We start from the raw sequence: 26674 nt of genomic DNA on the forward strand, positions 1-26674 counted from the left end.
CACACATATATATATATATATATATATATGTGTGTGTTTGTTTTAATAATCGTTAAATTGATTGTTAATGGGGTTTGTCTCGCAGCTGTAGACGACTGCGTGTGGAAGGTGGCACAAGAATGTCATTGTGATCGTCAGTGTCAACGAGGACAGATAACGCAGCGTGGGGGGTTGTGTCTGTGTGTGAGTCGATCTTAGTTGTCACTCTTCCAATGAACCAACACTTTTCTAGAGAAAGGTGTGCGTGGCTGTTTGACTGCTGTATATAAACGATAATTATAATTGACACACACTCAACGGTATATGTCGTAATTAATAATGATCTCAGTGTGTGACAGTTTTCAGAAGAATCTGCAGAGGTGAGTTTACGGTGTTCTTCAATTACTCAATGATGGGTGTGTCCTTGTTTCATATTACATGCTGGTTCTATGCAAATTTGAACTTGAATCAGTTCCAGAAAAGACAGATCCCATGGATAGACAGTACATGCAGAAATGCCCTTTTTTTTAATGAATAAAATAAATAATTAATATAGATTTAAATGTAATATTTGTACATATATGCAAACAGACCTCGGACATCGCCCGGGTCAACAAGGTCCGCGTCAGGTGTTGGGGAAGCAGGGCATATACCAGTCAGTAGTCTTATTTACAGTAATATGACAAGTTGAAAGATTAAAATCATCATGATTATATAATTTTGCAAACAACCACTAATTGTACAAGTTTGAATGTAAAACTTTATTACTAACAGGAAAACAAACCCCCTAAACCCCTAAATGGGCTCCCACATACCTCAGGTTTATTCTGGCACTTTGTTTGTATAAATAAATCCTTTTTTTTCCCTTTTTTTTGCACTACATTATATTAAAAAGTTTCTGATGTTGTATTCTTTACACATTAATAAATAATGTAATCTAACAAAACAAGCAGCTGTAAGTGTTTTTACAGGACTGATGCACTGGATTGATTGATAACAGTGAACAGGACTTTCACCTGTCCAGTCACTTCCTGGTGAATCAAATCACAGTGACTTGGGGAAAGAGTGAGATGCTAATCAGTGGGAGGGCGGAGCATGCTTTTTATTCCCTCTGTCACTTGCAGCTCCTGCTGTCACACCATGGACTGCATGCAGCAAACACAGAACTGTGGTGAGTTCGTTCTGGAAATCGTGCTTAACCTCAAGCTTTTTCTTTTCTCCAGAGAAGGACGCGTGTATGTTTCTGAGTTACTTTAAAGTTACATTGACATTTGTTTGAGAGTTTTGATGTAATTTAACATAAACTTTTCATTTAATATTCGGCTATCTCATTTCTGGCCTGACAAGAAACTTTCTAGCAAACTTTGATGAACCTTTAAGTAGATAGACAGAATATTCCATTGAAAAATCTCTGTGTGTTTTTGTTTTACTGTTATTACTCATGTATTTTAGTAAGTAAAGATAAAGAATGCACAAAGACAGGCTTTAAAGCTGGGAATGTAAACAACATAGTTGTAAAGCAGAATGTGAAGATGGTATTTTAAAGTTATGTGACAGAGAGGCAGAAAAAACTCAGAGCTGACAACACTTACTTATTTCATTATTTTCCTGAACTAAATGTATTGTTTTGTATGTTCTATTAACACTGTGCTCCAGAACTCCTCTCTCCCCTTCTTCCCCCATGCACATCTTTTACTTTAACTCCACGGCTCCATGCCTCTATAATGTTTTTCCTACAGTCTCGAGATCAGTGTGGATTTCATAATACATCATCTGTTCTTCCAGGCATTGGCTACGACCTTTGCCAACTAAAGTTAGTCAACCTTGAGGCTCATGATAACCACCTTTACCATGAGACGCAGGGGCTCAGCGAAAAGCACCTGGTGGTGCGACGTGGGAAACCGTTCAAATTCACCCTGATGTTTGACAACCAGTGGCATCCTTACACCGAGAGCCTGGTGCTGGAGGTTCGGCTAGGTATCGAATCCATCTGCTCACATTTTAAGTTAAATCGTTTGAGACGTCACTCTCCAACCAGAAACACAGATAAAACTGAACTAAAACTTGTGTTTCTTTGCTTAACAATACTATTATTATTATTATTATTATTATTTTACTGTTATTAATATGCATCACTGTATTATTGATATTACTGAGTCAATTCCAGATGCCAAAATGGTCTGTTCATTCAAAGTTACATAGTCCTGCTCATTCAATTCTCTTTCACCGCACAGACAATATAGCTTGGAAGGCCCCAGTCCATTTTTCTGATGAACAGCTTTCCACCCGGGATTGGACCGCCAAAATCAACCCAGGCAACATGCATTCTGAGTCGGTCACCATCCACTTATGCTCCCCTGTTTTGTCCCCGGTGGGTGTATACGACCTCCTGCTCCACATAGAGACCGCACAGTACAGGAGGAGCTACGCAGTGGGAGTGTTTGTGCTGCTCTGCAACCCTTGGCTGATACGTGGGTCCATGAAGTCAAACTCCTTCTTGTTATGACTACAGTTTTCCTATTAACCGGTCATAGAAGTCATCCATATGTCACTGCCATTGCTTTTCAGATGATCCGGTGTACATGTCAGACAATGACCGCATACAAGAGTACATCAAGAGCGATTATGGGGTGATCTTCATGGGCACCAATCTAAACATCTGTCAGCGTCCCTGGTCATTTGGTCAGGTATGTGACAATCGTGTAGCTATCGTGAACGGATCTTGTATAATCACAGCATTATTTGCAAGATTGCATTTGTTTTCCACATGTGCAGTATGAGCCTGGGGTCCTAGAGGCATGTCTGAAGCTCCTGCAGGTCAGCCCGCAGCACTTCCATGACAAATTCGGCGACTACACCCATCGAGGGGACCCTGTCTACCTTAGCAGGGTGGTCTGTGCTATGGTGAGTGACAGCACTCACAAAAACTGTATATGTATGCACATGCATTCCCTCTCATGCCAGATTTGTGACAAATATTATCAATAATATGAATAGAGTTTATTGAAGAATAGTTTTCTCTGCAGTTTCACAGTGAAGACAGAAAGAAAGGTCAGTAATGTGTCTCCTCCTGTCAAAGGTGAACTGTCAGGATGACCTGGGCATTCTGCAGGGGAAGTGGCAGGGCAGCTGCGAAGATGGCGTTAGGCCGACAGAGTGGAGCGGCAGTGCTGACATCCTTCAGCGCTGGGTCTCATCCAACTTTAGCCCGGTGCGCTATGGACAATGCTGGGTCTTTGCATCTGTCCTCTGCACAGGTACTTTGAATAACCGGGACACACGAGTTTATTTCTGCCAAAATCACTGGGTAACATTTAAGTTTTACTGAACGTATCTCTATCACAGAGTCGTCACCCTACATGGCCTCAAAGGTCTCAGTTGCTTCCAATATTCCTGATAAGCTAAGCTAATAATATACAGCTTTTTTTATACTGTTGTGATACTTGCATTTACTTTATTGCATATAATTTATTGGTTTTATTCCAGTTATTAGTCTCTCGTCCTTTCAGAGAGCAAATTAGCAAAGCGAAACATAAGACCTTAACTAACAACATAAATTGCAAGTTAAACATAACGAATGCAGGTGATCTGCTACAGGGCAAGTGAATGGTTGAAGTATAAAAATGAGGTGCATCATATGCTATGGTCTTCACGGCAACAAAATCCCAGACTGACTGAACACCTGTGGGAGATTTTGCAGGTCAAATGAAGGAGTATTTTTTTTCTAAGAATGATGCTCATCCATCCACTAGAGCTCAAGTCATAGAGTTTAATTGTAGACTCTATTATAAGGAGCACAGCGAATGAAGCTGAGAATGGCAGAGTCCGACTGGAGGTGAAGGCTCAAGTCGTGGCAAGGTGGTTTGCGGCTGATGACGACGGCTGATGACGACGGCTGATGACGACGTCATCGCGGTTATTTCAGCATGGGCGGGGAAACCACAGATTAACATAAAGCCTGTGTGTGGAGAAGAGTTTGAAAAATAAGACTGCTTACCACGCAGAGAGGAGCAAATGAGATGTTACTATCAAACTGCATTATGGGAAGTGTAGGATACAGTCTCCCAACTGAGGGGATACATGCTGATCTTGTTTATACTAAATGTGAATATTAAGAAATCATATATTTTACCAAAAAATGACAAATAAATAAACATAAAATAAGAAAATGAAAAGTAGTAAACCAACAGATACCAATAGAACTTGGAGGGAAGTGTTTTCTTTGGTTTGTTTTTTTTTTGTATTTTGTTCTTTTGGATACTTCATTTGATGTCTTTTATATTTTTATTAAGCAGGGTTAATACTTCAGGCCTTAATTTGATAATATAAGTGAGGTTTTCTTTCTTTTCCAGTGATGAGAGTGCTGGGCATTCCCTCCAGGGTGGTGACAGTTTTTAATGCAGCCCATGACTGTAACAGCAACGGGAAAATTGAGGAGTATTACTCGAGCACAGGGGAGAAGCTCAACATGTCAAGGGACAGCATTTGGTTGGTGTCACTTGCTTTCAAACCCTAAAGATAACAGTTGGTATTTTAATTGCTTAGTTATCAGTTTGATCTGACAGTTTATAGTAATAGACTTTTCTTTTGACTGTTTTAACATGAACTTAATGAATGTTTTATATTAACGTGTGTGTGTGTGTGTGTGTGTGTGTGTGTGTGTGTGTGTGTGTGTGTGTGTGTGTGTGTGTGTACGTGTGTACGTGTGTACGTGTGTACGTGTGTACACTGTATGTCCTGCAGGAACTTCCATGTATGGGTGGAGTGCTGGATGAGAAGACCAGACCTCAGTGAAGAGTTTGACGGCTGGCAGGTAGTGGACCCGACCCCCCAGGAGAAGAGTGCAGGTGGGTTCCCTGCCCCCAACAGGGCCTCAACTAATGTTAATGTTATTTATTTGGATTACAATAACAGTTAAAGATTTGGACATAAACATCGATTGGAAAGAACAGGATAAGGCGACTGATTGTTGAATGTTAAACATGTTTCTCTGCAGGGACATACCGCTGCGGCCCTTGCTCAGTAGCTGCGGTCCAGCACCGCGTCCTTGGCAACGCATTTGACACGCCGTTCATATGCGCCTCAGTTGACGCCGACGTCGAGCGGTTGATTGTGCGCAGTGGAGCGGTGGTGTCGAGGAAGGTGAACAAGGAGGTGGTGGGGCAGCTGATCTACACCAAGAGCATCGGCTCGGACAGCCCAGAGAATCTGACACATACTTATAAGAGCAAGAAGGGTAAGAGAAGGTCCTGTGTTTTTGAGGCGGTATCAATGTTGTTTGTCTTCTATAATCGATTAATGAAAGTGCAATATGAAGAGACAGTTGAAGTAGGGTATGTTTTGTCTTTGTTTTCCACACATGTGACAGAGTTTTTCTTCACATTTTCTGTTCTTTTTTACAGGGAAGTTCCAATCAAGTTACTCTGAAGGTAATAAAGCATCTCCACCCTCCTTTCGACCATGAAACACATGATACCTTAAAACTGAGTGAACTTAACGTGCAGTTGTAGGATAACAGAAGGAGAAACGTTGCATAACTGGGAAGACAAAAACAAAAGTTAATGTGGTGACATTCCGATGCAAATATAGATTAAATTCTGTCCATCACTGAGACACACTAAATGCAACACTCAGAAAGTAGGGGAAGCTGGGGTCAAACCGGGAACTTGCTGATCAGGGCATTTGAGCCCACGTGGTACAGGCTCATAATCATTCGGCCATCATCACCCCAGTTTCTGTATAGTTCTGAGACAAGAACGGAGTAATGAAACTGCATGACCGACGTCATTTTATGTGTCTTACAACATGTGGTCTAGCTATGCCTCTTGATGAACTCTCAAGCATTTCGCTGTTTAGATTTTGATGCTCTTGCTTTTTCATAATTTCAAAATCTCACTTTCTTTTACAGGAAACATGATGATGATGAACCCTTCATGTCCGATGCCCACCAACGATGGAGGAAGTAAGCTTTAATACTACTCATACTGTCAAAAAATCTAATATATGTATATGTGTATATATGTATCACTGCTTTGGCTTCACTGGGAAGACAAAAACAAAAGTTAATGTGGTGACATTTAATGCAAATATAGATTAGATTCTGTCCATCACTGAGACACACTAAATGCAACACTCCACAGTTTCTGAATAATTTTTTATGCTTGTTTTTGATAGAGACAGTAAAGACAGACAGGAAATTCAGGGAGGAGGTAGGGGAAGCTGGGGTCAAACCGGGAACTTGCTGATCAGGGCATTTGAGCCCACGTGGTACACGCTCCTAATCATTCGGCCATCATCACCCCAGTTTCTGTATAATTCTGAGACAAGAACGGAGCAATGAAACTGCATGACCGAGGTCATTTTATGTGTCTTACAACATGTGGTCTAGCTATGCCTCTTGATGAACTCTCAAGCATTTCGCCGTTTAGATTTTGATGCTCTTGCTTTTTCATAATTTCAAAATCTCACTTTCTTTTACAGGAAACATGATGATGATGATGAGCCGTTCATGTCCGATGCCCACCAACGAAGGAGGAGGTAAGCTTTAATACTACTCATACTGTCAAAAAATCTAATATATGTATATGTGTATATATGTATTACTGCTTTGGCTTCACTGGGAAGACAAAAACAAAAGTTAATGTGGTGACATTCCAATGCAAATATAGATTAGATTCTGTCCATCACTGAGACACACTAAATGCAACACTCCACAGTTTCTGAATAATTTTTTATGCTTGTTTTTGATAGAGACAGTAGAGACAGACAGTAGAGACAGACAGGAAATGCAGGGAGGAGGTAGGGGAAGCTGGGAGTCAAACCGGGAACTTGCTGATCAGGGCATTTGAGTCCACGTGGTACACGCTCCTAATCATTCGGCCATCATCACCCCAGTTTCTGTATAATTCTGAGACAAGAACGGAGCAATGAAACTGCATGACCGACATCATTTTATGTGTCTTACAACATGTGGTCTAGCTATGCCTCTTGATGAACTCTCAAGCATTTCGCCGTTTAGATTTTGATGCTCTTGCTTTTTCATAATTTCAAAATCTCACTTTCTTTTACAGGAAACATGATGATGATGATGATGAGCCGTTCATGTCCGATGCCCACCAACGAAGGAGGTAAGCTTTAATACTACTCATACTGTCAAAAAATCAAATATATGTATATATGTGTATTTATGTATCACTGCTCTAATATCAATATTAGAAGTAGTAATACTAGTGTGATGACTCCCTCATCCATTCATTCAACATTTTGTTTTCTATCAAAGGCAAAGCTTTTCATTGTGGCTTGTGCATTTAGTTTTCAGCCTAATCCAAATTCAAAATATTTTATTCATCCCTCCAAAGCATGCTGTTTAAAATGACAGCTTTCTAGTATATGAAACATTTTCCTTTTAGTCTGAATGCATGCAGCTTGCAATGATTATTAGGAGCAGGTAATTTGCACAAATGGCCCATCTGTAATAACATTTGCATCGTTTGATATGTTCTTTTTGTTTAATGTGTTTTGTTTCACCCTGACATCTTAAGGCTTTTTAGCTTGATTAATGAACATGCCAGCCAGACAGTTGCCCTTGTTGAGTATACTGTATGGGCTTGTATCTTGCAGTTGTCTGCACCGGGAGGTCAGAGGTTAAATGTGCTTCAGAAAAGCAATATTTGAAATATTTTACAGTGACACTGGCCCGAACGCTATAGTTATTGTTTCATGACCTGCTAATTGTCTTGGTTAAACTTGTATTACTGTTTGATACAAAACAGTTAAAAAAGCTCACAGGTGCACTCCATGAATTCTGCATGTCAGTGTCCATGATTTTTGTTCTGTCACAGAAAAATAAACATTGATCACCTTTTCTGTCACAGAAAAATAAACATTGATCACCTTGATCAGCTATTGAAGATACAAACCTGTCACTTTTTAATTACTTTTTTATTTCTCATTTTATGCAACAGGTATGGCCCCCTACTTTACGGTTGTGCATTTGTTGCATTAAAGGAGCTATTTGTAAGTTCTGCTATTGCTGCACAGCTAACGTTAGCAGTAACAGCTGTTTACTCACCAGTCTAGAAGAAATGTCGCAAGTTCGGCATCGAACTTCATTCCTTTACTCACAAGAGCTGTCTCCAGACGTGGAAAGTAACGCCAATGTCAACTCTGAAGTTAGCATGCTAACCAGCTAACCCTGGCCCATCTTGTCACTTCCTGATTGTGACTCAGTGTAGCCTCCAATCTGCCCTGAACACTTATAACCTCTTGTCTTGTAAATGCAACGATGGACGAAGCTATTGTCAAGCGACAATCACCACCACCTGCCCCCAAAAACTTACAAACAGCTCCATTAAAGAAACTGTTCATTGACATTTGATGAGTGGGACCCATTCTACTGAAGATGTGGATATATTATTAATTTTATGCACCTGTGACTGGGGTTTCCACATATATTTGTCTACAGTATTTGAGCAAACACAAAAACCGTGTGTTCTAGGACTAAAAGTTTCACCAATAACACTAGTATGTCTTTAAAGTATTACAAATGCAAACGATGTGCACATCTCCCAGATTCAGACTCGTCATCTAGTTTGGAGGTGTCCCTAAAATTAGATGGGGAGCCAATCATGGGTGAGAGCATTCACGTGAGCGTGACGGTCACAAACCAGACAAGCAACCCCAGGGTCCTGATGGAATACCTCAACGCTCAGATTAAAGAGTACAACAGTCACGCACAGGAGAGCTTCTGGAAAACACAGAAGGAGGTGCACCTAAACCCGCATGACGGTAAGGAGGCCTGTAACTCTCCGTATACAAACACCTTCTGATTGATTAGCTTTTTTTTTTTTTTTTTTTTTTTTTTTTTTTTTTTTTTCTATCCTCTCACCTTCATTTTACCATATCCTTTACTTTCTCTGCAGTCCTGAAACTCCAGCACACCATCCCTCCCTCTGAGTATGAGTCGGCCGTGGCAGGTGACGACATTGTGAATCTCTCAGTGGTGATAGAGGACGTGGGGACTGAAGAAAGAGTCTTGGATTCACAGGAGTTCAACCTAACCTCGCCAGAGATAAACATAGAGGTACAACAGCACCCAGCCTCCTCCCTTCTCTTCAGCTCACAGAGTATTATGAATTAATTATGTTGCGTTGTCTTCTTCTCTTTATATTTTTCATTTTCTTCGCTTTGATCTCCTTCATGCTTGTCACTGTTATGAGTTTAATGAAGAGCAAAGACAGAAAACATATCAGAGAAACATCCCACCCCCCTGTGCATCTGTGCCACCTGTGACCTAAATCTAATTACTTATCACACTGACTAATTGTATCATAATGAGATTCAACTGTCAGTATGTTGGTTTTGTGCTGAAAGTTTTCTTTTGAGCAAAAAAAATACAAATTCTGCTCCCTTTGCTGAATACAGACTTGAGATAGATGGTAAATAAAAATGGTCACATGTTGCATGGTCACATATGTTGGTAGTGCAATCACTACTTCAGCTTAAAATTAAAGTGACTCCATTGCAACATATGCGGAGGATATCAAACATTCCCTTAGATCGAATGAGGTAACTAACACAGTTAGCATTCTTAATCATAAGTATTTTGCAATAACCTTGTCTATCATAGTTTTGCTGCATATTTCATTGATATCAGTGTTAAAAAATGTCAAATATGTGGGTTTTTATTAGGAGCCTTCTGACCTCTGATTTAGCCTGCACATGTGCCACATGTGCAAATAATTTGCGCATCTCAGTTCCCACCAAAAACAATGCATTTAGTTTTTAGTTCAGTGTTTGTTCATTTGTTCATTCTCGCCCACTTAGTAATGGTATGCAACTCAACATGCTGATTCTCTGTTTACTAATGTTGTTGAAACACAGAACACAGCTGAGTCGTCTGTATACATAACTACATCAGAATTTTTTATGTGTGGTTCAAAGATTTGAAATAAAAGTGGACCCAAGCTTCTGCCTTGTTGAACACCACAAGACAATGTTTTGCTGTCAGAGCAACCGCCATTCTAAAAATACTGTTGTGATCCACAGCTATATGTTTTTATCTGCTGGAAGCATGAACGCATTTTTTACTTTGATTAGTTGCCGATGTCCGATGTGATTTTTGATGAAATTCTGAAACAATCGTAAAAAAAACACAAATGAGGACTCAACAGCACAAATCAGAAACAAGGGCAGAGCTCAGTGATCAGTCTTTACATGCTGAAAGTGGTTCTGTACACGGGCAGACAGCCAGTAGAGCATGAAACTAAATTGTGCAAGAATCATAAGGAAAACAAACACTAGGAAATAAGCCTGAATTGCCCGATGCATAGGACAAAGACGAACTGGTGCAGAGGAAGCAGAGCACAAAGACTAAATGGACTAGGATTGGGAAGACGGTGACACACAGGTGAAACTAATAAGGGCGGGGCAGACGATCACAGCGGCGGGAAATACGCAAAGGCAGGAAACTAGAGGATATGTGAGTAACAGAAAAAAAGGAAATAATAAAAAATATGAAACAAGGAAAAAATGACCTTAAGACCCAAAGCAGGACATGACTAATCCTATTTAATGGCCACTCAGCACAACGTGGACTAAAGTTTTGAGCACCAGAGCTCAATATCGAGTGAGTAGATGATTTTATCGTCCGTTATCTGATCATGTAACCTGCTGTTCTGCAGATCGAGGGAGGGGACAGCATCCAGATGAGGAGTGAGCACACAGTCCAGGTGTCCTTCACCAACAAGTTCACCAAAGCTCTGCGTGGAGCTGTTCTGACTGTGGAGGGATCTGGCTTGTTGAAAGGCAAACATGAGGCCAGGTGAGTCTGTTCAGTCACTGAGTGAGTTTGCCCCGTGGTCACATTCCAGTGACGTATATCTTTCATTTATGTTTGAGCGCTGAAGAAAACATTGATGTGTAGTTTGAGTGTCTGAGGAATGTGGTTTGGGAATGCGGTCAGGTAAGATTTTGCAACAGCTGAAAGACAATGTTTTTGTGTAACATCTGATGGGGAGAACAAAGCACCATCACACTCTGGGGTTAAATTTACCTTTATACTCATGCAACGATCTCCTCCTCTTTTTATCTGCTTATTTCTACTTCAAAATTTCTTTATATTCAAAGCAGGTTGTGCCCTAGTTACACATAGTGGCACATGTAGTAGTTCAGAATGTAATAAGAAAAGGAAAACAAAGAGTTTTCATGTAAAACATTTTCTTGTCCCTGTTGACCAGTCTTAGGCTCAGGTAGCTTATGTGTTTTGCCTCTGCTAATCTGCCACACGATGTCATCTGTTCAGCACTAAATGACACTGAATTTTATTTATTTATATTTTGTTTCCTTGTTTGTGGTTAAGACTTAATCCTCCTCTTCCACTTCCTCTCCTTCTTCTCTTCCACCAGCTCTTCTATGGCTTTACCTGGACAAACTTTGTCAATGAAAGTGTGAAAACCTCCAACTTTTCCTGGTTCTGGTCCTAATCCACTCTTATTGCAGTCCCCTGGAGCCATGGTGGCTTTTTATTGGCCCAGACACAAAAATTTCACCCTCGAGAGGAATAAGCTAGCTAATAAGAGAAGAGATTCAGGAGAAGTTAAGAGGTGATAAATCCTCATGCTAAATACTGGAGCAATAAAGCTGGGCTGGCATTTGCTTCTTTGGCTTGAGAAGGGGCAGAGAGTGAGTTCTGGGAGCACTGTAGCTGGCACAGGATTGGTTGTATAATTGGTGTTATTAATCACTCATCACTTAAGCGCTCGCCACCCACACACACACACACACACACACACACACACACACACAAACACACACACATTTACATTACAATCACTGTGTGCTGTGGGACAGCAAATCTCTTGTCAATTGCCTCTTTTATTCATTGTCAAATATTATTACCTACTTTTGTGCAAAACCATTAATCTCCGGACTGTTTCAGGGCTGCTCTGGAGACATAGTGTGTGTATGTGTGTGTCTTTGTGAGAGTTGAAAACTGAAAAGATAAAAGTTTCTCCCCTCTTTCTCTCTTTCTCAGCCTGCATCTTCTAAAGCCAGGCGAGAAGATAGAGAAGCAGGTGTCCATCATGGCCTCCTCACCTGGAACTAAACTGCTGATGGTTAAGTTCTCACACAGCAACAGCCCCAACGCCGTTTCCAGGACCTTCCACAAAGTCACTGTCACATAGGGAGCAGTCCGTCCTCCCCAAAGCTTCATTGAGGAACAACCAGAAACAACGTCTTGTGTTTTTTTTAACTCTCTTTTAACTAATTATTTTATCTTACTCTGTATTTTCTTCCTCCTTCAGTGAATACATCTCAAACGAAAATGGAAAGTTCCCGAAGCTGCCCATAATCACTGATACGGAATATTTCATATAACTTATTACTTATTACTATATATGAACGTACAGTATTTGTGTATTTTTCCGTACGTAAGACCATACTTATAGAACGTGTTGGTGGTAAACTAATAGATTTGCATCGGTGGGGTAGTAATCAGTCATTGAAGACAAACTACACCGGGGGTGTAGTCGACGTGACATGCAGGTATACGCTGTAGAAATCTTTCTGTATAACCACTTAAAAAGGCTCAAGGATACGTAACAACATAGTTTTGTGACAGAACTTTGCACTTCAGCTATTTGTTTTTGTAAAAATCTGACAGTCAACTCAACAAATGTCATAAAACTTCCCCCTGCGCGTTCCACAGTATACCCACTAAAATAAAGCAGACTACACTACTGAAATTACATAAAAATAACACGATTCGACACTGATGTCTCACTTTAAATTTTAAAAAAGTACCTTTCAAAATCATCCCTCTGTCAGGTGCAGAGGAATCAAACGGATTCAGGCTCACCAAAGTCTCACCCAAACACACGGCTAGAGTCTCCTACAAACAACCAAGTGTTTGTGTCAGGGTTTTAGTAGCAGTTATTGTGCCGGTTTACTGGCACGGCTTCATGGGAAATTCTGGAAGTGAGTAATTATAAAAATTAGTTTTCCTGCTATGACAAGTCAAAACGCCTGGAGCAGGTCACAGTATCACAAACTAACATAGTATACACAGGGTGTGAACAAAAACAGTTACAAAAGCAATCCATTACACATTTTCAAACATATGTTGAGGCATAAAGTAAAAGAGATAAAACGAGAAAACAATCAGCTGTGGACAAATATCAGATTTTACAAAGCTAAAAGCATTTTTTTTTCTGACAATTTAATTTTCATCGTTAAAATAAAATGCATCTCTAAGATTACTGAGGAAACTCCTTCCCCTGATGAAGACTGTGAGTTGAAAGCTCTGGGGAAAAAAGTGAGCAGACTTTGCATTTATAAGGAGTTTGTCAAAATGTTATTATTAAAGATTAATAGCTTTCACACCCCACTTACTGTGTGTCAACTTATCTGGGTGAATGTAGCCACACCTTTGGGTGAGACAACAGGTTGGGGCAAAAAAACATTCTTTGTATTTGAGCTCATCCTAACATCAATAATGAAGATATATATATATACACTGTAACTGATATAAAAAATGGAAAACTTTAGGACACTCAAAAGTATAAATATAAGTTTGACCGATTAATAAAATTTTATCACAATTACTCGACCTCCAGTGAAACCTATCGCACTTCCTGTTTGTCTGGTTAGTGATTTGACACTAATGAGAGTTGACGCTTAATCTGCATAAATCTGAGATATTGTAACCTTTAGTTCCCAGTGAGGTTCAAGCTCCAAAAAATGTTGACCCTACCTTTCCCATAACATATCTCAATAGCAATTGATATCTAAATAAAAAGAAAACACGCTGTTTATTTTACAACTGATAAAATTCTAATAACTGAGAATGAGAATATAATTTCAGGAGTATATTTTCTTAAGTAACCTCATGTGACCTATTGATCCTGTCAGTCTTGAAAGTGGAGAGTCTCGCCATCCACTGGCTCACACAGAATCACACAGAGATTTGCATATTAAGTCAGGAGCATCAGCCTGTCCTGACAACACCCTTGGATGTGCTTTGTTGCCAGTGTTGTTTTGTGAATTTATGCCTGCGTTTTACTAGACTTTTCCTGCTGGGTGCATGACCTCTCTTGTGTTTCCTCTTATATCAATATGAGAATATTCCAATGATAATAGGTGGATGGCTCCTTTACAGCTTAGGCTGGCCTTGTGCTGCATTGCTGTAACACAACACCACCATCAGATGGCAGCAGTGGAGCATCCACTTGTATGTCTGTGTCTGACTTTTTCTTTTTATTGAGACCCAGATAACACAAATAAATTCTCTTTCGTTACTTAATAAAACCCACCTGTTTTAAACCTAATTTGCCCCCATTTGCATATGTAAATGTAATAAGCTTATAACAGAAGAATGTGAGCAAAAATGCATTTATGAAACCTCATTTGAAAGGTAACATTATAGTTTCTGAAAATGTGCTTGTTTGCATGTGACTACAACCCAACCTAAACTACATCAGCTCATACATGGTATCTTTTAGTATTCTTCGCCTGTAACAAAGTTATACCTCATAACTACCTGCAGGATTTACTTTATACAAAGACAAAAATAGTTTGTGTGGTTCATTTACTAACTCCATCTAACGTGGAAAAGATTTGGAAAGCCTCATCCTCTCGCGGTGCTTCATTCCCTGTGACAGTCTATTGAAAACAGACCATGGATGTAAATAAACAAAATACTAGTGTAAATATTTTTGACACATTTCAATCAAGAGAACATGAATAAAGTCCAAGAAAAATAATTCTGTGCAAAAATATGTGTGGAATCCTGCGCGAGCACGGTTTCATACATGTGGATTTTTTTTTTTTGGTATGTACGCATCTTTCCAGCTTCGTGCGTACGCCAAGATTCAGTATGAATTCTACGCAAGGCTTTGGTACGTGAGGCCCCAGATGTCCCCCTCTGTCAGCTGATCCACACCTGCTGCAGGTGAGTCAGGTTCGGAGCCCCCCCCCCCCCTTACGTCATTATGTCTTAGGCTCGGTTACGCTCTCTGTCTCCCTCCAACCCCTGTGAAGTGAAATCTGATTGGATCTTTACATTTGTAACCTGAAAGCTAACAAACAGTAGCAGACCCCGATCAAACGCATGGATCAACAAACTGTTTTTTACAAATAATCCTTGGAATAGTATTTGGAACCATATTTTTATTTTCATTAAAGACACTGGATTTATAATATAATATAATATAATATAAGGATTCTATAATTCTGCAGTAGGTGGCGATAATGCTCCATATGGTTGCAATTTGACAAGAAGCAGAAGAAGAAGAAGAAGAACTATATACATACCTGCAGATGCACCGGGATGGAGAGAGAGAAGATGTGTGAACGAAGAGTAGCAGATTTCTCGGTGGTCTGCTTTGGATTTCTCATGACGATATTCACAACCTGGAATACTTTTATATATGTAAAAAAATCCTTTTACTTTTTGTGATCTGTGGACCCTTAAGGACTAAAAAGGAATACAAATAATGGAGGAATGGAGCGAGAATCGGCGGTCTACATGTCTAAAAGGTAGGCGGTCACCACTCTCCACTGGTAGGCTACATGATGCTGGTAGATGTTAACAAATCAAAATTTATGTGCTTATGGTTAGCGCAAACTGAACTGAATATTTGGATTCTAGAGACTCCAACCGATCTAAGGAGGTACAACACGTCTATATTGACAAACGTTTACATGTTCAGAACCTTATAAATGGCCCGTGCGTGGGCCAGCGGGCCTTATGAGGTTAAAGCGTTTGAGCCTGCGTACAAGGTTGCTTAAGAGAAGTAGTTTGTTTTGGACTTTTATGTTTTATTTTCTCATAGTTTTCACAGTGTCTTCCGACATTGTCCTTTTAAAGGGAGGGAGACCAGTGTAGCTACACTCATCATAGTTTGTTGTCAGGATAGTTACGTTTCAGCCACTGTAAGAGACTGATCGTCTGTAATTTGTACAATGAGCACAATGTCAAACAATGTGCAGAACGGCGAAGTCCAGAGACATTTACCATCAATTAATCTTAACCCTCGGACAATCCAGGATCACTTCCCACAAGTAGGTTTCCTAATGTGAGTGAAGCTTAATTTCTAGTACAACATTTTCCCAGCTCTAATCCCTCCTCTGTGGTGAAGGAGGCATCAATAGAGACCAAAAAGCCATTTTGCTGTTAGAGAAGCTGGTTTACTGTAAGAGACCGAGATATTCTGTCCCCCGTTCAGAAATAGGCCCATCAAACAGCCTGTAAAACTATACAGAGAGCTCGGACATGGGCACTTTACTGCATTTCCCTGTCAATATAATGGCCTCATAAATGGAAAAACACAGAACATCTCAGGTCGGTGTCACAGCATTTAATTTCAGGCAGACGTGAGAGGTTCAGAGATGCTTTGCAGAGATATGGGGGCCTTATACTTTGTGTCTGTAGGGGTGCAGCTTACAGACAAGGGTTGTTTTAACCTAAAGGATTCCAGGCTGACAGAACAGCTTGTGATCCCACCTTGGTGTCAGGGAGATTGAGGCGGAGGCGTTGGCAGACGGAGACGATAATCAGACTCCACGCTCGCTGATTTTCAGACAAATTAAACGTCAGGGGAAAGCAGAGAGCGGGACCGCTGGGCTGCTTTGAAAAGCTGAGGCTATCATAAATTATTAATGGCTCCCCGTCACGGCCCCCGTCTCGTCATCCCTCACTCTTTTCAGCCATCTTTTTGCTTCATCCATCCCTCCTTCCTGGCTCCTTGATGTTGATCACACTTCTTCCTTCCTCACTTTATTCTTCCTCTTAAGACTCTTTCTCCCTGTTTATATTTAAATGTCTCTCCTTCCTTCATCTTCTGTGCCAGTCACCTCCTCTTTCCTTCCCTCCTGTCCTCCCTCCCTCTGTTCATTCCCTCTTCCCTGCCTCCTTTTTGACTTCACCGGGTTTTCCTCCCTCCCATCCATCTGCTACTCATTAATTGTTCCTCCTTAATCTTGATCACCTTTTCCTCCTCTGAATATCCTTTTTTCATCACTCCTTCCTTTTCATTGTCTTGCTTTCCATCCTCCGATCTATTCATCCCTCCTTCCTCCTCTTTAAAACTTCTCACGTCCTGTTTCTTCATTGTTTTTCCTTCATAACCTCTTAAACCCCCCATCTCCTCTCTTCATCCCTTCATCCACTATCCTCTCCTGCTTGCTAAGTTATATAGCAAACTTTACTACGAGCTGTGCAAGTCAACTTAACCTTTGAAGTTTTAATAGACCCATATGGATTTTGCATCAACGCAACACTGAGTTTTTGGTTCTTTTCTTTTTAAACAGAGAAATTTGTCACTATTTCTTCTGCCCACCGGACCATTAGAGGCCTGTTACCTCCACCGAGGTGGTTATGTTTTCACCCCGTGTCTGTGTGGTGGTTTGTTTGTTTTATTTGTCGGCAGGATTACGCAAAAATGGCTGACTGGTTGTCTAGGTTGGTGCACAAAGTTTGATTCCAAATATAGAAGGCAATTACATTTATTCAGCAATTAAGTCAGAAAAGCAAACGCACCCCGTCCAGCAGCTCAGCTTGGCTACTTACTCAGATCCGTCTCTTTTCAGTGGTTCCCAACCTTTTCTAACTCATGGCGACCTCATAACAATATGGAGGCCAAATAATGCGTTCTCAGAGCACTTTTTATTTTAATGGTAACTATTGAACATTCAGGATTGGATTAAAAGGAGGGGAATCTCAAGTTTTCTATTTTGTTTGATGGGGAGAGATCTCTTGTCGATTCACAGTCTGTCTCTTGACTCTCTTTAACTCTTCCTGTTGCTAACCAGCTCTCCATTTTGATCTTCCATTTTTTTTATCTTCTCACGCACAATCAGACTAAGATAGTGAGGCCAGTGACAACATAAAAATTCCTGGCACATCACAGTGATAGATCTTAATATGAAAAAAACAATGAGAGGAGTTCTTCAACTTTTTAAGATTTTATAATATCTTTGTTTTAAAACATTTAAAAACATCATTTATATTTTTTATTTTATATTTACATCTTTTTACCAAAGTCATAATGGTTTGCAAACGATTTGTCAACCTACTTGCAATACCCCCGTGGCCCACCAGTGGGCCCGACCCACAGGTTGGGAACTACTGCTGTAGAAAACAAAACAATCCTTGGAGTAAATAACATCAATACAAATGTACATTAGTCCCATTTTTTTTTCCAGTTTTCCGAGATAAAACATTTATGAATCTTCTAACTTCATTTCAAGTAATGTTAAAATGCTTAAAGTGTAAAACCCAATTTGATAAATGAAAGGTATGACAAACACATAGCCTTACAATGACATGAACAGCAATGATTTCTTCCAGGGGGAGTAATCCATCGAGTCACATGATAACTGTGAAGTTAGGATTACATTTTTGATGCACTCAGCGCTGCTAATCCACTCCGCTCTCTGTCTTGCAGCGTGAGAAGCAGAAATTTGTAAACTTTCCGCTGCAAGTCAACAAGCGAGGGAGCAGATTGATAGATAGGCATTTGATGGATTTTGCTCGACAGATGGAACAGCTGCAAAGCCCTGAAGTGGCCGTCCATCCTCAAACCCGTGTGAGCGAACTGAGACAGGATTTGTAATGGGCCTATTCACCAGATTTAGAGCTCGGGCTTCAGCCTGTTATGGTAAAAGAAAAAAAAAAGTAAAGGAAAGAATCATTCAAGACTCTATGGGGCAAAATGGACATGACCAAATGTTATTTGAAAGTATCAGCCTCCTCATTATAGCAGAAAACATATGAGGGGATTCCAGTCAAATTGCTCCAAGCTATCGTATGGGCAAGGAGATAATTTCTCACAGTATTGTAATGGTCTATAACTACTTGTAGCACTCTCTGTCTTGTGCTTTCATTCACACACACACAGGGTCTCACACACTCACACTCACACACACACGCATGCACACACACAAGCATGCACCACTACCATCAACCCCAGCGAGCTGCAATAAAGGCGGCGCTGATAATTATGATAATGAATCTAGCTTCTGTCTGCCGTCTATTGTCACCTGGTAATGAGTTTGTCCCGAGGGTCACTGGTGTAATAGCTCATTAGCAACGCTGGCTAATGCTGCTCTGAGATGTAGCCCACAATTGCCAGAGGTGCATTGGTCAGCCGGACTATTTGTTTGCTGTAGCGGCTGAACTGCTGCTTAACCGGCCTCTCTTTCACCATTGATCAGTGTGGGTTTCATTACCACTGAGAGACAATGTTGCTGTGTGTCTGTGTGCGACTGTGTGTACTGTAGACTACCTATGTGTGGTTTATGTGTGCATGAATGTCTACATATTTATCCATGTGTGCAGTGTATTTACATGTTTGAAAATATTTATATTTTTTGCTTGTTTATATTTCCTCTGTGTTTGCTCATGTGTAAATTAGCAAGAAAGTGAAACTGAAAACACAAAATATATGAAGTTATGAGGTGACTATTTTGGAAAATACATTTCAGGAAACACAACAACTTTTCAGAAAACAAAAAATTTCACAAAAACGTTAGAATAGGCCTGCACATTATAAAAAAGTTTTAGAAAATGCAGCAACATTTCAGAAAACACAACATTTCAAACGACGATTTAAAAATAAAAAAACACGATTCCAGAAAACACAACATTAAAAAGAAAAGTTTAAAATGCGACATCTCAGAGAATCTGATGACATTTCAGAAAACAAAATTTGACATTTAGGAAAACACAACATTTCAGAAAAGACAACGTTACAGAAAACCTAATATCTCAGGAAACACAAAGCCTAGATATATTACAGAAACATTTCATTTCTAAAACGCTGTTATGTGTTGTTCTTTAGGGCCACTGTAATCTTGGCCTGTTTCTGTAACCTGTGTCCATGAGTAAGAATGTGTGTGTCTTCCAAAATGACCAGTATTCACTAACGCAGCACTGCCTCATTAGCTCAGTGCAGATGGATGTCCCCGGTCACTGCAGTTTCCCGTAGACAAACTCTACAGGGCATCCTAATATAAATGAATTGGCCCCAGCAGGTTCTTGCACAGGCACTTGGCAGCCTACCGATAACACATTTTCTCTCTAATGTAGACCTTATTTTTCAGCCTGGGACCCATATGACAAATTCATCCTCATTCTGGGACCAAGACTCATGAAAACATATAGCTAATTTTGCCGTTGGAGCTTAGGTCATTGCATATTTTATATACAATGAAGAGAAGACAGGGAGTTCATATAATGGTTATAGTTCTGGACCTGGAAAAAAGTCAGAGACTCACTGTTGCTGGATTCCTGCATGAAAAATAAAATTTTAACTGAGTATTCAGAGTTGGAGAGTAGAGTATCTGTTAATGAGCATTATTACCTCTTGTTTGATCTTGCGCTACAAAACCAGTTCGGCCTATGTGTCAGTTATTCTCAGCTTGTTTAAGTCTTCGGCCATGCTAATGCCTGCTAACGGCCTTCAGGCTGTACAACAACGCCTCAGTGGTGTTTCGAAGTAGATGCAGCAAGCTAACATGCTCAGTGATAATGCTGACATGCCAACCAGTGTTGAGCGGGTAACGCTTACCATGTTCACCATGTTCATTCAGCATGCTAGCATCTTAACATTTGCTCGCTAGCACTAAACACAACATACAGCTGAGGCTAGTGAGAATGTTTGTGTTTTGATGGTGCTAGATAAAAGGTTGACAATCCATAGTTGTTGAGGCATTTCACTTTTAAATACAATGTCAACCTCATAAGCCACTTCAACATGTCATCATCAGAGAATTGATTGCTCCATTAAGAGGATTTTAGGGGCCAAAAGAAGTTTTTTTTCTCTTCAGGCTAGTGCCAGTAGGTCCAACAGTTATTTTCCCCCGTTTATACTCATTATATACCGAGTGCGAACTTCTAAATATGGCGCAAATATAGCTTATAGTTCAGTGAACACAGATTCATGTTCAGTTCGTGTTCATAGTTCACAGTCCTACAAAATTAACTATCATGTTCATTTCTTCTGTTCTTTTTTCATGAGCTGCTCTGGGCTTCTCCTATCTATCAGTCATCACTCCCCAAACTGAATGAATAACTACACACAGAATCACAGACAGATTACTTTTAAAATACAAGTGTGTATATATATATATATATATATATAAGTATATGTTTATGTAAACGATGTGTCATAACGCAGGAGATCTCACAACAGATTTGTATACGAATGTGTGTATTATGTGCAGACAGTGAAAGAAGAGGTGCATTAAAGGAATATACTGTGGATGCAATCGAAATTTTATTTAGACTGTAGGAACCGAATCACGCAGCAGTTCAGAAACATTTAATAGATTACAGGCCAGTACACGCTGTACCACAGGCTTCATTACAGTCACTGGCTGAAAAATGTGCCTGGATTTCAGTTCATATACCGGGTGCTGTAAATCCTCAGGTGTAAAACACAGTTCTTCTTCTTCTTCTGACATTTTTTTTTTTGACATTCATGTTCATTAGTTGCTAATGAATACGTTCAGTTCACCGTTCACCAAAAACATGAACGCGCAGTTTTAACCAAATTCATGCACTGATATCAAGCATTTCGAGTATTTGGTATTGTGGATTAGATAGGAGAAGCTGGATCCAATCAAATACGTGCTCGTCCCAATTTGGGATCCTGTTCTGACAGATTCCCATACTTATTAAGCCCCAAATTAAAAGAAAAAGCTTCATTATCCTCCCTGAAAGCTGTAGGCTACATAAAGCTGATGAATTATGAAATTGATCTTTACTGATCTTGCTGTGGTAATTGTGTAGATGCTGTTTGTATTTTGAGAAAAACAAAACTCTACCAACTCATATGTTGTATCACGACAGTAGCAGAAATAAAAAAAATAGCCTGGAGACAATAAAAGTTTTTCTTTCAACTTTACCGAACTGCTGCGGCAGCAAGTCCCTCCAAAGTCAGGCAGCAGGAATCGGGAACAATATCCACAGGTGAACAGGTTAACAAGCTAACAAGCAGCGAGTACACTGTCTGAACGAATCTAAGGAGCCCCGAAGCTCCCAAGCAGTCTCCTCAGTATACTGGCTGCAGTTCAGCATGTACAGGAAGTGTGGAGGGGCACCAAGGATTGTACGAGAGCTGGTATCAGCAGCAGGTGTGTAGTACCCATAGTACTCATAGTACGCATAGTACGCATAGTACGCATACAGCCATGGTGAGCCCCGAGAGAAAACATGTCCGTCAGTCACCACCTGCACTGCTATCAGACTTGACCCGGATGTCTACAGTCAGCGTTGGTGGTTGCTTCATGCTTAACTTCTGACAGCCCCAACAATGCTTCTGTATCCTTTTCCCCTTCACTTTCTGTTGAATTTTGAGTTTCTTCTGTCTGTAAGTGCACTTTCAAACCCGTGTTGTTTAGTGAGTTTAAATCATCTGGCTGATTTTCCAAGCTTGGTATGATTCCTGATTCCTTTGGGCAGATCTGAACGCAACAATGAGACGAGGGCGTGGTTAGCAGTGTTAGTAGAGGTAGTGGTCTTTGTCACGAATGAATTCTGTACTGGTTCGTATGTGATGGAGGGAAAATGAATCCAACCTTGATCTGAGCCAACTCTTCAAGGCGTACCCTTCAAGTTTGAGCGAAACGGCTTCCGTAGCCAGGCGCACTTTGTGAGGATGATTCGAGGTCTCACCAGGACTAGCGACGAAGTATGTAAGCAGATACGACCTGCAGGACCTACTTCCTGTGTTAACTCTTTCACTTACAGCTTTTAATGATGCATTTTGATTTAGCTGATTTTTTCTTTTTTTGGGTAATCAAGTTTACCAACTCATTCAGGTATTTGGACGAGAGCCAATGACCTATAGGTTTAAAAACAACCTCAGGTAATAATGACTGTGGTCTCAAATGCTGCCCAGTACTTACTTTTTTTTACAATCTTGTAAACTACATTTTCCCCATCCGTCTAAAACAGAAAATGCACAAGCTTTTATAAAAAGCCGCTAGTTTGAAGGTCTTTTTCATGAAAATCAATCCGTGAGAGTAGCTCTTTAAAAGTTAACATGTTTCATGATTTGCAAACCGAAATATGCAAATATGTGGTCATACAGAAGAGACCTATCCATCTCCTTATTGAAAGAAAAGAAAAAAAGATTATATTGCCCATAAAAGTCAGGGATGTTGAATTGCAGTCAGCCATTTTGCAAGCAGAATATGTGTCATAGTTTAATGAGTCAGTCAGCCATTTTGGCTGCTGGAGTCATGACTTAATCAGTCAATTAGAGCGGCGGTTGATTAATATGACTGGACTGGGAGCAACCTCAGCCAAGAGAGAAATGGGCCGGTGAATGAATAATCACCACTGGGGTGCTGGAGCGCTGCTGCGTGAGTTATAATCATCAAAGATTAAAGGGGAAATAAACTCAAATTTTAAATATGGTCCCGGCTCTCAGCGTCTGAGGATGATGATCCATGGGCAATTTCTCTGAATCAGTGGAGACGGAAAAAAGTTGAAAGACGGTTATTTGCCAATTGAACAATAATGATACCTCTGGGGCTATAAGGAACAAAGTAATTAATAAAGCAGGACTGGCCATAACTCTTTACGCTCTCCTTCTTCTCTTTCAAAAGGCTGTGCAGCCCTTATATGAAAGAAAACTGGACTGTATGTTTCAACAATCAATAATTTATGAGATGGAGTAATTTTCATTTCCTTTTCAGTTCCATGTTGGTCATCTTCGAAGCAGGATATATCATCATTGAGCTGCTGCTTTAGACGGTCCTATTAAACTATCAAAGCTGATCGATTACCGAGGCAGCAGTGCTGGAAATTCAATACCTTAAATTTATATACCGGAACTTTAGACCCAACTTTCATACCTTTCAAATAACAACTTATTTCACATAGTGCTGAAACTGCATCCATTGCTCCCCTGTGTGAGGTCCCGCTAATATCAACTACCATCAAACCATAATGTTCTGCAGTCCTCCTGATGCCATTTGACAGAGTCATATTCTGTACATGAATGAAAAAGCAGATAACGAAGGACGAAAGACCCCAGATATAAAAGTGACTACAGTCGTTGTCCGCACCAAAATATCGCTTCAGCAATGCAGGAGTGATTTCTTAATCTGAAACCTTCAGTACCTGCGTGGATGTTTCTATTCCTGTCACTTGGCGTCAGCGTCAGTGCTGAATGGCTGTTATATTTGGCTGTGGGATGAGTGAGTTTTTCTGTATGGAGTGCATGCTCAGCAGTCTTTTCTCACACACAGTTTTTTCGGTGCGGGTTGAAAACAACCACAGGGACATTGAATGATGCTTCAGTTGCGATTTTAAATGTCTATGCCATTTCTTCCAGGTGGTATTTGAACACCAAGTTTCATCTTTTGGTTACCAACAAAAAAAGAGACTAAAAAGTGAACATCCTTTATCTAATATCTTCATAAGGGCTCAAGGGTTGGTTACCTCTGTCCCAACTGTGGGACAAATTAATCATGCTTATCACTATTGTTATGACGGGCCTGTGACAGCCTAGTAGCGCCGCTGTCATGAATTGCTACGCAGCTATTGCGTCAAATACAAAGAAGAAGAAATGGAATTTGTAATTTTTTGTGTATTTTTGTGGCTTTGTAGAAAACAGGGAGTCACGTTCGAGCTGTGAGAACAATTGATATCTAGATCCTGCGAATGGTCGAGAGAGGAAGAACCTATTTTACCTCAATAGTGATTTTGCTGCATTTCTTAAGGATGTGTTCCTGCAGAATGGTTCTTATGTTTCTTGCTGTGAGGAAACCCCCCTCTGGTACCTTTATGTTTTCTTCTTTATCTCTAATTCATCCGCTGAGTAAATTTCATAATTTCAGGACCCATGTATGTAAGGCTTAAATCTGCACGGCGAAAATGAAATACTTTTCCCCTTTCATAGAAAAACTGGTTAAGAAAAACAAGGATCCTGCAAGACGAGAGCTGCGCGCAAGAACAGAAAAATTAATAAATTGTCAGGGAAAACAGCGAGCAGCAACAGTCCCAGAGGAGAGAGTCATGTATGCCGAACAATAATAAGCAGTGGATAATTTCACCATGAAGGAAAATAAGTGTAAAAAGCGTTTTCATCGCAGAGCCTTGGACCAACTCCAACCTCATCAGAGGGGCAAATTTATTTCAGTCAGAAATGCATTGGCTTTAATTTCACGCTGCACGCATTTCGATACCGGCAAGAGGGCGGAAAACGAGAGGGACAGGGAGCGAGAGACAAAGAGGCAGAGAGAGAAAATATGAAGTTTAATTTTCTGCCAAAACTCACCATACCAAAGAGAATTAAGGTTGATACACTTACAAACAAAGGAGGAAGAGAGGGAAAATAAGATAAGGGGACAGGGGGAACAGTTTATATCGAGGTTATGTAAATTCAAGGGAGGTAATTGGAATTTAGTTTTGAGAAATAATTTAATTCATTCACTGTTTGATTGTCTTTAGCTTTGTGCAACTGATCATTAAGAATGCTGCAGTGCTTTTAAAATTGCTTCATTTCATTGCCGCGAGCGGAGTCGAAGAAAAGTTATGATCACGGGGAAATGGTTGCGTTGATGCTGCTGTTGTTGAGAAGGCTGCGTGTGTAATGAAGAGACAGACGGAGAAACGCTTAAGAACATACTCATGGTTGGAAATTAAATGTTTACCGCCATGTTTTTAAAAAAAAAATATATAAAATCACACAGATCAAAACTGTCCATGTTACAGTCCTTATTGTTGTGAGGCTGATGTGTGAGTGGTTTCTTTGTCTCCCACGATGGATGGAGATCTTCAGCTTTTATCCCCGTGGACACACCGGACCTCCCGCTGCCTCACAGCATAACGACACTGTCCATGTAACACTGGCTCACAATACACTGTCTGGTGCAAAGACTTTTGCATAAGAGGATGAATACAATGCCAGAAAAGGAAGACGCTTTCGGAAATTGAGATTGATAAAAAAGAACAATTTGATGATGTCATACACTTTAGGTTTTAGTGACGAAGGAGAATAACCTGGATGAACTATTTTAGATTTTCATCATACACTCTAGGTTTATGTTTGTATCTCAGTAATGCCTTTAGGGAATTTATTCAAATTTGGCACAAACATTCATTTGGACTCAAGAATGAACTGATTAGATTTTGGTGGGCGAAGGTCAAAGGTCAATGTCACTTAGACCTCACAAAACACTTTTTTGTTGTTGTTTTTTGTTCCCATAACTCTCAAATTCGTATGCTAATTATCACACGGTTCAACACAAATGTCTAACAGAATAAAATGACAAAGTGATGACATTTTATATCCAAACGGTAAAAGGTCAACTTCACTGTGACATCATAATGTTCTACAAAAACACTTCTATCCATTATTCAGTGCTGTAAGACCCTATTTTGTTTTGGCCTGTCCCTGTGTTTTTATCAGGTTCTTTCTGATTGCCTGACTGGCTTCACCTGGTAGGAGGTCTCTCTCTCTCTCTCTCTTTCTCTCTCTCTCTCTCTCTCTCTCTCACACACACACACACACACACACACAGCCTGACTGGATTTTGTTTGGTTGTATATTGTGTTTAGTTAACGCCTCAGTTCTTGTACACGTGGTTTGAAGTTGGCTTTCATATCCTTGCACCCAGCACCTACACTACTCTAATGACTTCATATTTGTTAGTTTGCTTCGGTTGAATTGAGCTATCC

The 26674-nt window shown here is 40.2% G+C and overlaps 1 protein-coding gene across 1 annotated transcript; it reads left to right on the forward strand.

Moving 5' to 3' along the window:
- The first annotated feature begins 1073 nt into the window (after positions 1-1073).
- LOC130174315 (protein-glutamine gamma-glutamyltransferase 5-like) lies at positions 1074-14720 on the forward strand. Its single transcript, XM_056384036.1, has 17 exons — positions 1074-1150; positions 1765-1956; positions 2214-2450; positions 2548-2666; positions 2755-2883; positions 3059-3236; positions 4332-4467; positions 4723-4826; positions 4976-5215; positions 5382-5408; positions 5888-5941; positions 6460-6516; positions 7050-7106; positions 8551-8766; positions 8901-9061; positions 10662-10801; positions 12014-14720. Exons 1-17 carry the CDS (start codon positions 1075-1077, stop codon positions 12162-12164), a joined length of 2274 nt encoding a protein of 757 aa, XP_056240011.1. The 5' UTR covers position 1074; the 3' UTR covers positions 12165-14720.
- The last annotated feature ends 11954 nt before the right edge of the window (positions 14721-26674 follow it).

This window comes from Seriola aureovittata, chromosome 9 (genome assembly GCF_021018895.1).
Source record: "Seriola aureovittata isolate HTS-2021-v1 ecotype China chromosome 9, ASM2101889v1, whole genome shotgun sequence".
NCBI classification, from domain to species: Eukaryota; Metazoa; Chordata; class Actinopteri; order Carangiformes; family Carangidae; genus Seriola; species Seriola aureovittata.

Excerpts from the sequence above, each read along its gene's own strand:
- LOC130174315 (XM_056384036.1), top strand. The coding sequence starts at position 1,075 with ATGCTTTTTATTCCCTCTGTCACTTGCAGCTCCTGCTGTCACACCATG. Across the intron at positions 4,468-4,722 it reads ATGTCAAGGGACAGCATTTG|GAACTTCCATGTATGGGTGG; the intron begins GTTGGTGTCACT and ends TATGTCCTGCAG. Across the intron at positions 10,802-12,013 it reads AAAGGCAAACATGAGGCCAG|CCTGCATCTTCTAAAGCCAG; the intron begins GTGAGTCTGTTC and ends TCTCTTTCTCAG.